This window comes from Heptranchias perlo, chromosome 4 (assembly GCF_035084215.1).
Source record: "Heptranchias perlo isolate sHepPer1 chromosome 4, sHepPer1.hap1, whole genome shotgun sequence".
Lineage (NCBI taxonomy): Eukaryota > Metazoa > Chordata > Chondrichthyes > Hexanchiformes > Hexanchidae > Heptranchias > Heptranchias perlo.
Genome location: NC_090328.1, coordinates 45,843,825 through 45,861,186, shown reverse-complemented (window position 1 = coordinate 45,861,186; position 17,362 = coordinate 45,843,825). Strand labels below are relative to the sequence as shown.

The 17,362-nt window shown below is 46.3% G+C and overlaps 1 protein-coding gene across 5 annotated transcripts in view; it reads left to right on the top strand.

The window, feature by feature from the left end:
- LOC137320893 (multiple C2 and transmembrane domain-containing protein 1-like) overlaps positions 1 to 17,362 on the top strand; it is a 603,286-nt gene that overhangs the window by 37,044 nt on the left and 548,880 nt on the right. Inside the window, exon 1 of one of the 5 annotated variants that reach the window (XM_067982850.1) lies at positions 13,382 to 13,450. The exons of 3 other annotated variants lie outside the window; for them this stretch is intronic. In XM_067982850.1, coding sequence (XP_067838951.1) covers positions 13,421 to 13,450 — 30 coding nt within the window. In that variant the 5' untranslated portion in view covers positions 13,382 to 13,420. Of the gene's footprint in view, positions 1 to 13,381; positions 13,451 to 14,218; positions 14,457 to 17,362 lie in introns of those variants that run through there. One more of the 5 variants, XM_067982854.1, reaches the window with a different exon arrangement.

Genomic DNA, 17,362 nt, shown 5'->3' with positions numbered 1-17,362 from the left:
CAAGTGTGGATTAATAAAGGAAAGCCAGCACGGATTTGTTAAGGGCAAATCGTGTTTAACTACCTTGATTGAGTTTTTTGATGAGGTAACAGAGAGGGTTGATGAGGGCAATGCGGTTGATGCGGTGTATAAAAAGACGTTTAATCAAGTGCTACATAATAGGCTTGTCAGCAAAATTAAAGCCCATGGAATAAAAGGGGCAGTGGCAGCATGGATACGAAATTGGCTAAGTGACAGGAAATAGAGAGTAGCGGTGAACGGTTGTTTTTCAGACTGGAGGGCGGTAAATAGTGGTGTTCCCCAGGGGTCGGTACTAGAACCACTGCTTTTCTTGATATGTATTAATGACTTGGACTTGGGTGAACAGGGCACAATTTCAAAATTTGCAGATGACACAAAACTTGGAAGGGTAGCAAACAGTGAAGAGGATAGTAATAGACTTCAAGAGAACATAGACAATCTGGTGGAATGGGCAGACACATGGCAGATGAAATTTAATGCAGAGAAGTGCAAAGTGATTCATTTTGGCAGGAAGAATGACTAGAGGCAACATAAACTAAATGGTACAATTCTGAAGGTGGTGCAGGAACAGAGAGACCTGGGGGTATATATGTGCACAAATCTTTGGAAGTGGCAGGGCAGGATGAGAAAATGGTTTAAAAAAGCATACGGGATCCTTGGCTTTATAAATAGAGGCATAGAGTACAAAAGCAAGGAAGTTATGTTGATCCTTTATAAAATACTGGATCGGCCACAACTGGAGTATTGTGTCCAATTCTGGGCACCGCACTTTAGGAAGGATGTGAAGGCCTTCGAGAGGGTGCAGAAAAGATTTACTAGAATGGTTCCAGGGATGAGGGTCTTCAGTTACGTGGATAGACTGGAGAAGCTGGGGTTGTTCACCTTAGAGCAGGGAAGGTTGAGAGAAGATTTGATGGAAGTGTTCAAAATTATGAAGGATTTGGATAAATTAACAAAGAGCATAAGAACATGATTTATAAATGAGTCTACATTCACACGATGAAATAAATACCTGAAACCATTCAATTAACAGAATGAGTTCACATTCGTTCATATGTATTAGAGCACATGCTCTAATGTTATATTAATGGGTAATTTGCTTACTCATCTATCTTTTTATATTTGGGCTCAATGCAAATTCTGGAGCATGTTTGCCTGGTATGAAAAGCAGTCCTGACAGCCACCAGCCAATTGTTCATATTTGTATGTGATCTTGCTGAAAGCAACCATAGTAACACTAGGCCTCATAAGATGTGTAAAGCTGAATTAGTGTTTCTGATGCAGTTTTTTTAGAATTGTTAATTACAGTATTTTTATCATTTAATATAAGCCCAAAAATTAATTATCATAATTTCTCTTCCAGAGGTAAAGCAGTGGGGTCAACAGATATTCCAATATCAACATAAGAATCTATTTTTCATCACACTGGGACCCACTCCATTGTTAAGTGTTGGAGTTATCTTGATTACACAGCCTCTTCTTTTGGGGGGACATCAGATTCTAGAAAACTGTATGGCACTTGCGATTAGAATTGGTAGTCCACTGAATTAGACCCTAGCTTGGGTTCTGGGTTCAAATCCAGGTCTGACGAACAAGATGAGAGTTCCCATTCTCTCCTGGATATAAGGGAAATGTGTTTTTTATTTTTTCGTGGGATGTGGGCGTCACTGACGAGGCCGGCATTTATTGCCCATCCCTAATTGCCCTTGGGAAGGTGGTGGTGAGCCGCCGCCTTGAACCGCTGCAGTCCGTGTGGTGAAGGTTCTCCCACAGTGCTGTTAGGAAGGGAGTTCCAGGATTTTGACCCAGTGACGATGAAGGAACGGTGTGTGACTTGGAGGGGAACGTGCAGGTGGTGTTTTTACCATGTGCCTGCTGCTCTTGTCCTTCTAGGTGGTAGAGGTCGTGGGTTTGGGAGGTGCTGTCGAGGAAGCCTTGGCGAGTTGCTGCAGTGCATCCTGTGGATGTTACACACTGCAGCCACAGTGCGCCGGTGGTGAAGGGAGTGAATGTTTAGGGTGGTGGATGGGGTGCCAATCAAGCGGGCTGCTTTGTCCTGGATGGTGTCGAGCTTCTTGAGTGTTGTTGGATCTGCACTCATCCAGGCAAGTGGAGAGTATTCCATCACACTCCTGACTCGTGCCTTGTAGATGGTGGAGAGGCTTCGGGGAGTTAGGAGGTGAATCACTCGCCACAGAATACCCAGCCTCTGACCTGCTCTTGTAGCCGCAGTATTTATATGGCTGGTCCAGTTAAGTTTCTGGTCAATGGTGACCCCCAGGATGTTGATGGTGGGGGATTCGGTGATGGTAATGATGTTGAATGTCAAGGGGAGGTGGTTAGACTCTCTTGTTGGAGATGGTCATTGCCTGGCACTTGTCTGGTGCGAATGTTACTTGCCACTTATGAGCCCAAGCCTGGATGTTGTCCAGGTCTTGCTGCATGCGGGCTCGGGCTGCTTCATTATTTGAGGGGTTGCGAATGGAACTGAACACTGTGCAATCATCAGCGAACATCCCCATTTCTGACCTTATGATGGAGGGAAGGTCATTGATGAAGCAGCTGAAGATGGTTGGGCCTTGGACACTGTCCTGAGGAACTCCTGCAGCAATGTCCTGGGGCTGAGATGATTGGCCTCCAACAACCACTACCATCTTCCTTTGTGCTAGGTATGACTCCAGCCACTGGAGAGTTTTTCCCCTGATTCCCATTGACTTCAATATTACTAGGGCTTCTTGGTGCCACACTCGGTCAAATGCTGCCTTGATGTCAAGGGCAGTCACTCTCACCTCACCTGGAATTCAGCTCTTTAGTCCATTTTTGGACCAAGGCTGTAATGAGGTCTGGAGCTGAGTGGTCCTGGCGGAACCCAAACTGAGCATTGGTGAGCAGGTTATTGGTGTCTCAGCAGTATCAACCCAGTTTCTGGTGGGCACAGACTAACAGAATATAATTGCCCCCAATTTGAGAATAACTGGCACTGTTTCTAATCTCACTCAGGCCGTGAGAACTGCAGGTGTCGGAAGTGAAGAAATTCACTCTGGTGCTTTAACTAACCTGGCAGTACTTGTTGCTGGCACAGGGTAATAGAATTGGGAAAAGTGTTCCAGTCTTCCTCCCTCCCCGCCAAAAAAAAATGCAGTTGTGCAAAACCTGATGGGGATAATACCAGGCCGCCTCCTGGTGAGGAGATTTTGAACTGTCAAATGAATATCGACTGCAGTAACTTCAGAGGGCCTAGAATTTAATTCCTTTGTACCAGCAGTGCAGGCACAAGCCTGGAGGGAACAGGAAATTGGGAGTTTGATCCCTGCCCCGGTGTGGGGTTTTGTGCTGGGCCTGCATAGGGGGCAAAAAAGATTGCACTCCTCAGTGGGGCAAACTTCATTATTGTATGTATTTGGGGCCTTTGGACAGCTTGTCTTGTCTTCTCTAGAAATTGCATTGATTTGCTATATTAGAGTAAACCATCTTCAGCTGCTTCATCAATGACCTTCCCTCCACCATAAGGTCAGAAATGGGGATGTTCGCTGATGATTGCACAGTGTTCAGTTCCATTCGCAACCCCTCAGATAATGAAGCAGTCCGTGCCCCCATGCAGCAAGACGTAGACAACATCCAGGCTTGGGCTGATAAGTGGCAAGTAACATTCGCGCCAGACAAGTGCTAGGCAATGACCATCTCCAACAAGAGAGAGTCTAACTACCTCCCCTTGACATTCAACGGCATTACCATCGCCGAATCCCCCACCATCAACATCCTAGAGGTGTCACCATTGACCAGAAAATTAACTGGACCAGACACATAAATACTTTGGCTACAAGAGCAAGTCAGAGGCTAGGTATTCTGCAGCGAGTGACTCACCTCCTGACTCCCCAAAGCCTTTCCACCATCCACAAGCCACAAGTCAGGAATGTGATGGAATAATCTCCACTTGTCTGGATGAGTGCAGCTCCAACAACACTCAAGAAGCTCGACACCATCCAGGACAAAGCAGCCTGATTGATTGGCACCCCATCCACCACCCTAAACATTCACTCCCTTCACCACCGGCGCACTGTGGCTGCAGTGTGTACCATCTACAGGATGCACTGCAGCAACTCACCAAGGCTTCTACGACAGCACCTCCCAAGCCCGTGACCTCTACCACCTAGAAGGTTAAAGGCAACAGGCATATGGGAACAACACCACCTGCACGTTCCCCTCCAAGCAATCCCGACTTGGAAATATATCGTCATTCCTTCATCGTCGCTGGGCCAATATCCTGGAACTCCCTCCCGAACAGCACTGTGGGAGAACCTTCACCACACGGACTGCAGCAGTTCAAGAAGGCAGCTCACCAGCACCTTCTCAAGGGCAATTAGGGAATGGGCAATAAATGCTGGCCTTGCCGACGACACCCACATCCCATGAACAAATAAAAGAAATCTCATCTCGGTGTTGCAAAGGCCACTGGAGCAGAGGGCAGGCCTGTTGGCCCATAGCCGCAGGAAACGCCTCATTGCATCTCCTAAAGTTGCGTTGGTATTTTATATCTGATATCTATTGAGTGCCAGTAGATAATACATATTAAGCTGTACATCTGCTTGTTGTTGATAGGCAAAACTTTTACAAGAAGCTGATTGGTTAGCTCGTAAACCGATTCAGCACGAGGAGGTGGTTGGATTTCCAGTTCAGTTCTTTATAGTCACAGCATTCAGTAAAACTGTATCAGTGGCCATGTTCAAAAATGGGGATAGGGATAAACCCAGTGACTACAGGCTAGTCAGCCTAATGTTGGTGGGGAAACTCCCAGAGGCCATAATCCGAGACAAACTTTACTTTCACTTAGAAAAACATGGGTTAATTAATTTTTAAAATTCTTTTTAATTCGCTCATGGGATGTGGGCATCGCTGGCAAGGCCAGCATTTATTGCCCATCCCTAATTGCCCTTGAGAAGGTGGTGATGAGCCTCCGCCTTGAACCGCTGCAGTCCGTGTCGTAAAGGTTCTCCCACAGTGCTGTTAGGTAGGGAGTTCCAGGATTTTGACCCAGCGACAATGAAGGAACAGCGATATACCCAAGTTGGGATGGTGTGTGACTTGGAGGGGAACGTTCAGGTGGTGTTGTTCCAATGTGCCTGTTGCCCTTATCCTTCCAGGTGGTACAGGTCGCGGGTTTGGGAGGTGCTGTTGAAGAAGCCTTCGACAGCACCTTAATGACAGCCAACACGGATTTATCATAGGCAAGTCATGTCTGACAAATGTGATTGAGTTCTTCGATGAAATAATGGGGAGGGTTGATGAAGGTAGTGCAGTTGATGTTTGATAAAGTGCCACATAATAGACTTGTTAGCAAAATTGAAGTCCATGGGATTAAAGGAGCAATGGCAGTATGGATACAGAATTGGCTGAAGAGATAGAAAGCAGAGAGTAGTGGTGAATGGTTATGTTTTAGACTGGAGGGAAGTATACAGTGGGTTGGTATTAGGACCACTGCTCTTTTTGATATATATTAATGACCAGGGGGCACCATTTCAAAGTTTGCAGATGACACAGAATTTGAAAACGTAGTAAACAGTGAGGAGGATTGTAGCAGACTTCAGGAGGTCAGAGACAGACTGGTGAAATTGGAAGACATGGCAGATGAAATTTAAAGCAGGGAAGTGTGAAGTGATGCATTTTGGGAGGAAGAATGAGAAGCAAGGAAGTTATCCTGAACCTTTCTAAATCATTGGTTCGGCCTTAGCTGGAGTATTATGTCCCATTCTGGGCACCACACTTAAGGAAGGATGTCAAGGCCTTGGAGAGGATGCAGAGGAAATTTACCAGAATTATACCAGGGATGAGGGGCTTCAGTTATATGGAGAGACTAGAGAAGCTGGGATTGTTCTCCTTAGCGCAGAGAAGGTTATGGGGAGATTTAATAGAGGTGTTGAAAATCATGAGGGGTTTTGATCAAGCAAATAAAGTGTTTCCACTGGTGGGTGAGTTGGTAACCAGAGAACACAGATTTAAGATGATAGGCAAAAAAACCAGAGGGGAGATGATTTTTTTTTAAGTAGTGAGTTGTTACGGAATGCACTGCCTGAAAGGGTGTTGGATATATAATTGAAAAAGAAAAAATTACAGGGCTATGGGGAAAGATCAGGAGAGTTGAACTAATTGGATAGCTGTGCTGTAAGAAACTATGATTCTAAGGTGGGCACCAAGATTTTGAGAACCAGTTTTATAGGAGTTTTTGTACATGTGTATCTGCCTACTTATTCTGTGCTGAGTTATTGAGCAGCAGGGATAGTAAGATTCTATGATTCTAGAAGTATTGAAAAATAAGATATATAGGCAATAGTTATTCATATGGTCCATGCTCCATACTTGGCTGCTTGCTTATAGAACATTTGCAGTCTGATTTCAATGACATGACTCAATGTTGTAAAGATAGATTCAGTCCATTTTATAGCTAAAACTATAAAGATCACGAGCAAAATGCCTTCAGGCTAATGGCACTAGGAGTGCAATGGGCTAGTGCTTCCTCAGCAAAAGAGACAATTGCTTTTAGCAATTAAGCTAAGTGGTGAGTCCCAGCTTTCACAGAATCATAGAAACGATTACAGCATGGAAGGAGGCCATTCAGCCCATCGAGTCCGTGCCGGCTGTATGCAAGGGCTATCCAGCTATTCCCCCTACCCTGCCCTATCCCCATAGCCCTGCAATTTTTTTCCTTTCAAGTACTTATCCACTTCCCTTTTGAAGGCCATGATTTAATCTGCCTCCATCCCCCTCCCTGGCAGTGCATTCCCGATCATAACCACTCGCTGTGTAAAAAAGGTTTTCCTTATGTCACCTTTGCTTCTTTTGCCAATCACTTTAAATCTATGCCCTGTGGTTCGTGACCCTTCCGCTAATGGAAACAGTTTCTCTCTATCATGATTTTGAATACCTCTATCAAATCTCCTCGCAACCTTCTCTGTTACAAGAAGAACAACCCCAGCTTCTCCAATCTATCCACGTAACTAAAGTCCCGCATCCCTGGAATCATCCTAGTAGATCTCTTCTGCACCCTCTCTAAGGCCTTCATGCCGTTCCTAAAGTGCGGTGCCCAGAACTGGACACAATACTCCAGTTGTGGCTGAACCAGTGTTTTATAAAGGTGCATCATGACTTCCTTGCTTTTGTACTCTAAGCCTCTATTTATAAAGCCCAGGATTCTGTATGCTTTTTTAACCGCTTTCTCAACCTGCCCTGCCACCTTCCAACAATTTGTGTACCCCCAGATCTCTCTGTTGCTGTACCCCTTTTAGAATTGGGCCCTTTAGTTTATATTGCCTCTCCTCATTCTTCCTACCGAAATGTATCACTTTGCATTTTTCTGCGTTAAATTTCATCTGCCATGTGTCCGCCCATGCCACCAGCCTGTCTATATCACTGTCCTCCTCACTGTTCACTACACTTCCAAGTTTTGTGTCATCTGCAAATTTTGAAATTGTGCCCTGTACACCCAAGTCCAAGTCATTAATATATATCAAGAAAAGCAGCGGTCCTTGTAGCGACCCTTGGGGAACACCACTGTACACCTCCCTCCAGTCCGAAAAACAACTGTTCACCACTACTGTCTGTTTCCTGTCACTTAGCCAATTCTGTATCCATGCTGCTTCTGCCCCTTTTATTCCATGGGCTTCAATCTTGATGACAAGCCTATTATGTGGCACTTTATCAAACGTCTTTTGAAAGTCCATATACACCACATCAACTGCATTGCCCTCTTCTACCCTCTATCAGGTTAGTTAAACACGATTTGCCGTTAACAAATCCGTGCTGGCTTTCCCAAATCAATCCACACTTGTCCAAGTGACTACTGATTCTGTCCCGGATTATTGTTTCTAAAAGCTTCTCCACCACCGAGGTTAAACTGACTGGCCTATAGTTACTGGGTTTATCCTTACACCCTTTTTTTGAACAAGGGTGTAACATTTTCAATTCTCCAGTCCTATAGAACCATAGAAAAGATACAGCACAGAAGGGGGCCATCGTGTCCACGCCGGCTTGAAGAACAACCAAGTGCCCATTCTAATCCCACCTTTCAGCACCCGGTCCATAGCCCTGCAGCTTACAGCACTTCAGGTGCAGGTCCAGGTACTTTTAAAAGAGTTGAGGGTCCCTGCCTCTACCACCAATTTGGCAGCGAATTCCATACACCCACCACCCTCTAGGTAAAAAAGTTTTTCCTCATGTCCCCTCTAATCCTTCCGCCAATCAGCTTAAATCTATGTCCTCTAGTTCTTGAACTCTTTGCTAGGGGAAACAGGTACTTCCTGTCTACTCTATCTAGGCCCCTCTGGCACCACCCTTGTATCTAAGGATGTATGGCCACTACCTCCGCAATTTCCACCCTTACTTCCCTCAGCAACCTAGGATGCATCCCATCCGGACCGGGTGACTTATCTACTTTCAGCATAGCCAACCTTTCTAGTACCTCCTCTTTCTCAATTTTTAGCCCTTGCAGTATCTCAACTATATCTTCGTTTACTGAGACTCTGGCACCATCATCTTCTTTGGTAAAGACAGATGCAAAGTACTCATTTAGTACCTTGGCCATGCCCTCTGCCTCCATGAGTAGATCTCCTTTTTGGTCCCTAATTGGCTCCACCCCTCCCCTTACTACCCTTTACTGTTTGCATGCCTATAGAAGACTTTTGGATTCCCTTTTATGTTGGCTGTCAGTCTATTCTCATACTCTCTCTCTGCCCCTCTTATTTCCTGTTTCACTTCCCCTCTGAACTTTCTATATTCAGCCTGGCTCTCACTTGTGCTATCAACCTGACACACTTCAAAAATTCCTCCCCCTCTTTTCCCCTTATTATTACTATCCCAATCTCATAGTTATACGGCACGGATAGAGGCCCTTCGTTAGGATAGTTGAAGTCCCCCATTATCACTACTCTATCGCTTATGCACCTCTGTAATTTCCCTGCAAATTTTCTCCTCTGTATCCTTCCCAATAGTTGGTGGCCTATAGAGTACACCCAGTAGTGTAATGGCACCTCTATTGTTTCTTAACTCTAACCAAATAGATTCTGTCCTTTACCCCTCTAGGACATCCTTTCCCTCCAGCACTGCAATATTCACCTTGATCAATACTGCCAAGCCCTCCTTCCCCTTTCTTCGACATCTTGTATCCAGAAATATTTAGTACCCAATCCTGCCCTTATCACCAGAGAGTGGGCATAAATGGGTCATTTTCAGGTTGGCAAGATGTAATGAGTGGAGTGCCACAGGGATCAGTGCAAGGGCCTCAACTATTTACAATCGATATCAATGACTTGGATGAAGGGACCGAATGTATGGTTGCTAAATTTGCTGGTGACGCAAAGGTAGGTAGGAAAGTAAGTTGTGAAGAAGACATATGGAGTCTGTGAAGGGATATAGATAGGTTAAGTGAGTGGGCAAAAATTTGGCAGGGAGTATAATGTGGGAAAATGTGAACTTGTGCACTTTGGCAGGAGGAATAGAAAAGCAGTATATTTAAATGGAGAGAGATTGCAGAACTCTGAGGTACAGAGGGATCTGGGTGTCCTAGCACATGAATCACAGAAGGTTAGTATGCAGATACAGCAAGTGATTAGAAAGACAAATGGAATGTTGTCATTTATTGCAAGGGGAATGGAATATAAAAGTAGAGATGTTTTGCTACAGTTGTACAGGGCATTGGTGAGACCACATCTGGAATACTGTGTGCAGTTTTTGTCTCCTTACTTAAGAAAGGACACAATTGCTTTAGAGGCAGTTCAGAGAAGGTTCTCTTGACTGATTCCTGGGATGAGGGGGTTATCTTATGAGAAAAGGTTGGACAAGTTGGGCCTGTATACATTGGAGTTTAGAAGAATGAGAGGTGATCTTATTGAAACATATAAGATCCTGAGGGGACTAGAAGGGGTCAACGCTGAGAGGATGTTTCCCCTTGTGGGAGAGACTGGAACTAGGAACACAGTTTAAAAAATGGGGTCTCCCATTTAAGATGGAGGTGAGGAGAAATTTTTCCTCAGAGTGTCCTGAGTCTGTGGAACTCCCTTCCCCAGAGAGCGGTGGAGGCAGGGTCATTCAATATTTTTAAGGCTGAGTTAGATTTCTGATTAACAAGGGAATCAAAGGTTTTAGTAGGTAGACTGGAAAGTAGGGTTGAGGTCACAATCAGATCAGCCGTTATCTTATCAAATGGCAGAACAAGCTCGAGGGGCCAAATGGCCTACTCCTGCTCTTAATTCGTATGTTCGTACAACATCATATTCCCATGTGGCTATTTGTGCCTGCAGCTCACCAACCTTGTTCACCACACATGCACTGTAAACCAATGTTAGATTTTCTTGTACTCTCTCTTACTCTGATCCCACCTAATACCGTACACTTTCTTCTTCTAGTGCTACCTTTCTCTCCCAATCCTTGTTTCTCCTTTCCATTGCTACATCTTGCTGCCCATCCCCCTGCCAAATTAGTTTAACCTCCTCCTTCCCCCCCCCCCCCCCCCCCCCCAACAGCACTAGCGAACCTCCCCGTGAGGATATTGGTCCCAGCTCCGTTGAGATGCAACCCATCCGGCCTGTACAGGTCCCACCTCCCCCAGAACTGGTACCAATGCCCCAGGAATCTAACTCCCTCCCCCTGTACCATTTCTCGAGCCACGCATTCATCTGCCCTATCTTTCCATTTCTATAGTCGCTAGCGTGTGACACCGGGAGTAATCCGGATATTACTACCTTTTTGAGGTCCTGCTTGTTACTTTCTTTCCTAACTCCTTAAAATCTGCCTGCAGGACCTCATCCCTCTTTCTACCTATGTCATTGGTACGATTTGGAGAACAGGAAGTGATGGAGAAATTTCTCATGAGACATTGAAGGAAAGGATTTATTGATTTAACAGTACTGTACAAGATGAACAAAATTCTAACTATACATAGTATATTATGGAGCACAATTAAAACACTCAGAATCCTAGATTTTCCTCATAGGTAAATTGTTTGCTGGAAGTGTGATGGGGCAAGTTTTCCACCACCACTGCTGACTGTCTTATTTATGGGTTTAGCACACTTCACATGATTAAGACCCCCCTCCAGGAAGAACACCACCTCTGACTGACAGCTCGTCACTGGGAGATCAGGAAATAGAAGCTCCTGTTGGCTTTAAATGCCTCCAGAGCTTAAAAAGCCCAGCATCACTGGGAACAAAAAGTGAAGAGGAGAAGAAGGCACACAGAGTACTGAGCACAATATCAGCAGCAGGACACAGAACCCAAAACATTTTCAGATTGTTCCAGAGAAGCTCTCCTCAGTAAGGTTTGGGGGAGGAGGGAAGCCCTGTCAGGCTCAGACTGTAGGAAAATATCCACGGGTAAAGTGCAGGCGTGGTAAATGGAGGTTTCCTGGCAGTAAGTGCCACCACTACAACCCCTCAGTCAGCCACTCAGTGCCACAAATAGTTTAATGACCTTACCAGGGCAGCCAAAGAAAGGAGATTGAAATTGACACACCAGCAATGCATTTGTTTATCACTTATGACCAGCTTTTCCTCACTGTATTGTACTGCTTGAAGAGCTTTCCATTAATATCCTGGGGGATCTGTTGTGTTGTTATCATGTTAGGCTTTCGCCTCCAATTTCAGCTTCATTCACTGGGCATGATTTTACTGGGGGTGCGAAGGTGGTGGTGAAATTCCTGTCAGAAAACCCGGAAGAATGGGTTTCCCGGACGTCCTTATGATTTTGATGTAAGGACGTCTTTTTTTTTGACTGTTTCCCACCCAACAGGCCAGCCTGATTGACAGGCTGGTCTCAGTCGGACGGGAGAAGAAGAGGGGAGAGGACGTGTTCAGGTAAATGTTGGATTGTGGGGGGAGTCACCGGTAGGGCTCAGTCATTGGGGGAGGGGAAGGGTGTCAGTCATTGGGGGTCACGGGGGTGTCGGGGTTCAGTCATCGGGAGTCATTTCACCGGAGGGCGGTCAGTCATCGGGGGTCGGGATCGGAGATCGCAGCGGGGGCAGAGATAGTGGTGGGGGGGGTGGTGGTTAGAGATTGTAGGGAGGTCAGTCGATCGCATTTGTATGGTCGCTGCAGGTAGGCTTGTTGGGCCTGAGGGAAGCACTCCTGCTCCTCTGGGCCCACAAACTGTGCTATAAAGACACTTGTCTGCTGTTTCAGTCCTTCTCGCCACCTCGTGGTGTGAAGTAGAAGGCCCAGGAATCCCGGCCCCCAGGCGTTATAAACAAAAAGCCTTTCGAAATGGAGGCCCGCAGCCTCCTTGAAAGCTTTAACTGACCAACCCGCCTCCTGAGAGCGGGTTGGTCGCCTGACGCTCGTCCTGCCTCCTTGAAAACTGGAAGTGGGCGGGTTGGGGGGGGGTTTTAGATTTAAAAAATTTTTACTGCCCCGCCCCCAACCCACCCATTTTTCCCATTTAAAATCATGCCCATTGTCTTACATGATAGTTGTACCTGGTTTGCACTTGTTTGTTTTGTGCACATCACATCACCTTATTATGGTCTGCCTGCTGTCACCTGGGCTCTACAGAATCTCATGACAACCAGGGTCCATTTGCACAATCTGCATTCTGCTCAAGGGAGAAAGCAGTTCATAACCACCTGGAGAGGTTGGCCGTAGTTGGTGGGTTGTGGGTGGTTCGGAAAGAGGAAGGGCGAAATTAGAGATGTGACATGAGTCAGAGCTCGAAGACAGCTGCTGAGAAAAGAGATGTGATTGTAAAAGAAGAGAGAAGGATAGCAATGAAGGTGAACACGTTAAAAGAGGAAAAAAGTAAATCACGCTAAAGAGATGAACAGAACTTCTGTTCCTGAGAGAAGTAGCAGTGAATTAAACAGTACAAGCAAAAAGTGATACAACTGCAGATGCCGAGTAAAATTTCCATGGGAATTCGTCAATCTCCTGCTGTAACTTTGGTGAAATAGTGAGGGACGTACCAGAAAAAAGTGCAGCGGGGGCTTAGTGGCCAGTAGACAATGAGGATTTTAAAGGAGGGGTGAGAGGGATGGAATAGGGTGAGATGCTCAAAGGAGGAGCAGATACTAGTGAAGTAGGGGGAGAGGACAAGGTGTGATTTGATGATAAGGGCTACAGTGCCGCAGTGGCAGTTTGGGTGCGGTTTGTAGTGGAAACATAGCCAAGCAGAGAGGCTTTGATAAGGGGCATGGTGTAGTGGCCCATTTTTAAAAATTCATTCATGGGATGTGGGCGTCACTGGCAAAGCCAGCATTTATTGCCCATCCCTAATTACCCGTGAGAAGGTGGTGGTGAGCTGCCTTTTTGAACCGCTGCAGTCTGTCTGGTGAAAGTTCTCCCACAGTGCTGTCAGGAAGGGAGTTCCAGGATTTTGACCCAGCGACAATGAAGGAACGGCGATATATTTCCAAGTCGGGATGGTGTGTGACTTGGAGAGGAACGTGCAGGTGGTGTTGTTCCCATGTGCCTGCTGCCCTTGTCCTTCTAGGTGGTACAGTTCGCGGGTTTGGGAGGTGCTGTTGAAGAAGCCTTGGCGAGTTGCTGCAGTGCATCCTGTGGATGGTACACACTGCAGCCACTGTGCGCCGGTGGTGAAGGGAGTGAACGTTTAGGGTGGTGGATGGGGTGCCACTCAAGTGGGCTGCTTTGTCCTGGACGGTGTCGAGCTTCTTGAGTGTTGTTGGAGCTGCACTCATCCAGGCAAGTGGAGAGTATTCCATCACACTCCTGACGTGTGCCTTGTAGATGGTGGAAAGGCTTTGGTGAGTCAGGAGGTGAGTCACTCGCCGCAGAACACCCAGCCTCTGACCTGTTCTTGAGCCACAGTATTTATGTGGCTGGTCCATTTAAGTTTCTGGTCAATGATGACCCCCAGGATGTTGATGGTGGGGGATTCGACGATGGTAATGCCGTTGAATTTCAAGAGTAGGTGGTTAGACTCTCTCTTGTTGGAGATGGTCATTGCCTGGCACTTGTCTGACGCGAATGTTAGTTGCCACTTATCAGCCCAAGCCTGCTTGACCAGGCCTTGCTGCATGCGGGCACAGACTGCTTCATCATCTGAGGGGTTGCAAAATAGTGAGGGAAGTACCAGAGAAAAGTGCAGCGGGGGCTTAGAGGCCAGTATTAATGAGGTTTTTAAAGGAGAGGTGAGAGGGATGGAACAGGGTGAGATGCTCAAAGGAGGAGAGGACATGGTGCGATTTGGTGATAAGGACTACAGTGCTGCCGCGGCAGTTTGGGTGGGGCTTGTAGTAGAAACATAGCCAAGGGGAACACTCTGCAATCATCAGCGAACATCCCCATTTCTGACCTCATGATGGAGGGAAGGTCATTGATGAAGCAGCTGAAGATGGTTGGGCCTAGGACACTGCCCTGAGGAACTCCTGCAGCAATGTCCTGGGGCTGAGATGATTGGCCTTCAACAACCACTACCATCTTCCTTTGTGCCAGGTAAGACTTCAACCACTGGAGAGTTTTCCCCCTGATTCCCATTGACTTCAATTTTACTAAGGCTCCTTGGTGCCACATTCAATCAAATGCTGCCTTGATGTCAAGGGCAGTCACTCTCACCTCACCTCTGGAATTCAGCATTTTGTCCATTTTTGGACTAAGGCTGTAATGAGGTCTGAAGCCAAGTAGTCCTGGCGGAACCCAAACTGAGCATTGGTGAGCAGGTTATTGGTGAGTAAGTGCCGCTTGATAGCACTGTCGACGACACCTTCCATCACTTTGCTGATGGCTGAGAGTAGACTGATGGGGCGGTAATTGGCCAGATTGGATTTGCCCTGCTTTTTGTGGACAGGACATACCTGGACAATTTTCCACATTGTCTGGTAGATGCCAGTGTTGTAGCTGTACTGGAACAGCTTGGCTAGAGGCGCAGCTAGTTTTGGAGCACAAGTCTTCAGCACTACAGCCGGGATGTTGTCGGGGCCTTTGCTGTATCCAGTGCACTCAGCCGTTTCTTGATATCACGTGGCTGAAGACTGGCTTCTGTGATGATGGGGTTATCGGGAGGAGGTCAAGATGGATCATCCACTTGGCACTTCTGGCTGAAGATGGCTGCAAACGCCTGTCTTTTGCACTCACGTGCTGGACTCTGCCATCATTGAGGATGGGGATGTTCACAGAGCCTCCTCCTCCCGTTAGTTGTTTAATTGTCCACCACCATTCACGACTGGATGTGGCAGGACTGCAGAGCTTTGATCTGATCCATTGGTTGTGGAATCGCTTAGCTCTGTCTATAGCATGTTGCTTCCACTGTTTAGCATGCATGTAGTCCTGTGTTGTAGCTTCACCGGGTTTGCAACTCATTTTTAGGTATGCCTGGTGCTGCTCTTGGCATGCTCTTCTACATTCCTCATTGAACCAGGGTTGATCCCCTGGCTTGTTGGTAATGGTAGAGTGAGGAATATGCCGGGCCATGAGTTTACAGATTGTGCTGGAATACAATTTTGCTGCTGCTGATGGCCCACAGCGCCTCATGGATGCCCAGTTTTGAGCTGCTAGATCTGTTCTGAATCTATCCCATTTAGCACGGTGATGTTGCCACACAACATGTTCGATGGTATCCTCAGTGCGAAGATGGGACTTCTTCTCCACAAGAACTGTGCGTTGGTCACTCGTACTAATACTGTCATGGACAGATGCATCTGCGACAGGTAGATTGGTGAGGACGAGGTCAAAAGTAGGTTTTTCCCTCGAGTTGGTTTGCTCACCACCTGCCGCAGGCCCAGTCTAGCAGCTATGTCCTTCAGGACTCGGCCAGCTCAGTCAGTAGTGGTGCTACCGAGCCACTCTTTGTAATGGACTTTGAAGTCCCCCACCCAGAGTACATTCTGTGCCCTTGCTACCCTCAGTGCTTTCTCCAAGTGGTGCTCAACACGGTGGAGGACTGATTCATCAGCTGAGGGAGGGCGGTAGGTGGTAATGAGCAGGAGGTTTCCTTGCCCTTGTTTGACCTGATGCCATGCGATTTCATGGGGTCCGGACTCAATGTTGAGGACTCCCAGCACCATTCCCTCCTGACTGTATACCACTGTACCGCCACCTCTGGTAGGTCTATCCTGCCAGTGGGTCAGGACATACCCAGGGATGGTGACGGAGGAGTCTGGAATGTTGGCTGAAAGATATGATTCTATGAGTATGGTTATGTCAGGCTGTTGCTTGTCAGTCAGCAGGCCTGACCTGCTGAATGTTTCTAGCAGTTTCACATTTTGTTTCAGATTTCTAGCACATACAGTACCTTTCATTATATTTAGCAGCCATACCACAATGGTTTCTTATTTGGAAGGGCCTTTCCTTTGACAGTAGGCCACAGAAAGGGTCAGAAATTCATCAAATCCTTATTTTAATATTGACATCAAATCTGTTCACTGTTAGGAGCCACTATGAAGCTGCTTTCAGTTTGAGACCGAAGCTTCTCTTGATGGAGACTGAACTGCTGTGCCCCTATTGCAATCACAGTGACACTTTATTTAATTGAGTTGTCTGCTGAAGAATCAGTACAAGTAATCTGCCTTTTCAGTTCTCATTGATAGGTGACTGATATGGAGTGGGGGGCATGCTTAATTAAATTGAATCTTGTTCGCTTTGAGACAAACTGACTGCTTCTAGACAAGCAGCTGTTAATCGGGTTGAGTGTCCCGCCAGCTTTTAATGTAATTGTTGCTCTTCTGTTCATTATTCAATTGCTTGCCTTTCCGTGGCTGGTGATAATAGCCGGGCAGGTCAGTGAAACGACACATTGGTTCACACCGTTGGCACAAGGATAAGTTTGTGATTCCCAACATTGTAAGTTTGCAATCTCAGACTCCCTGCGGGTGAAATCCTTAGCAGAGGCTACATCATTTTCAGGAGGTGAATTATTGTGCCCAGTTAGAATTACATAGAATGTACAGAACAGAAACAGGCCATTCGGCCCAACTGGTCCATGTTGGTGTTTATGCTCCGCTGAGCCTCCTCCCATAGCTCTTCATCTAACCATATCAGCTCAACCTTCTAGAATGGTACTGGAAAAGGACCTAGCAGCAGATCTGTTGTCTGTTTACCTTCTTATCCAAGGAACTATGCGTGGCTTGGGGTGAGAAAACACAACTAAACAATGAGATAAAAAAGAAATGAAGCCCAAATGTGTTAAGTGGCAGTACATTACTTTGCTGCAGCAGTCAATTATATAGCGTAGGTACAAATGTCCCTGTAGTAACATCATAATGCTAGTTTATGTACCACATCACCATACACTAAGGAGTTTTATACAGGAAAACATCAAAAATGCTAATTTATCAACAATAGCCGTGTAGTTAACAAAAATGGAACTTGCACTTTACATGTTTACATGTAGTAACAAGCTTATC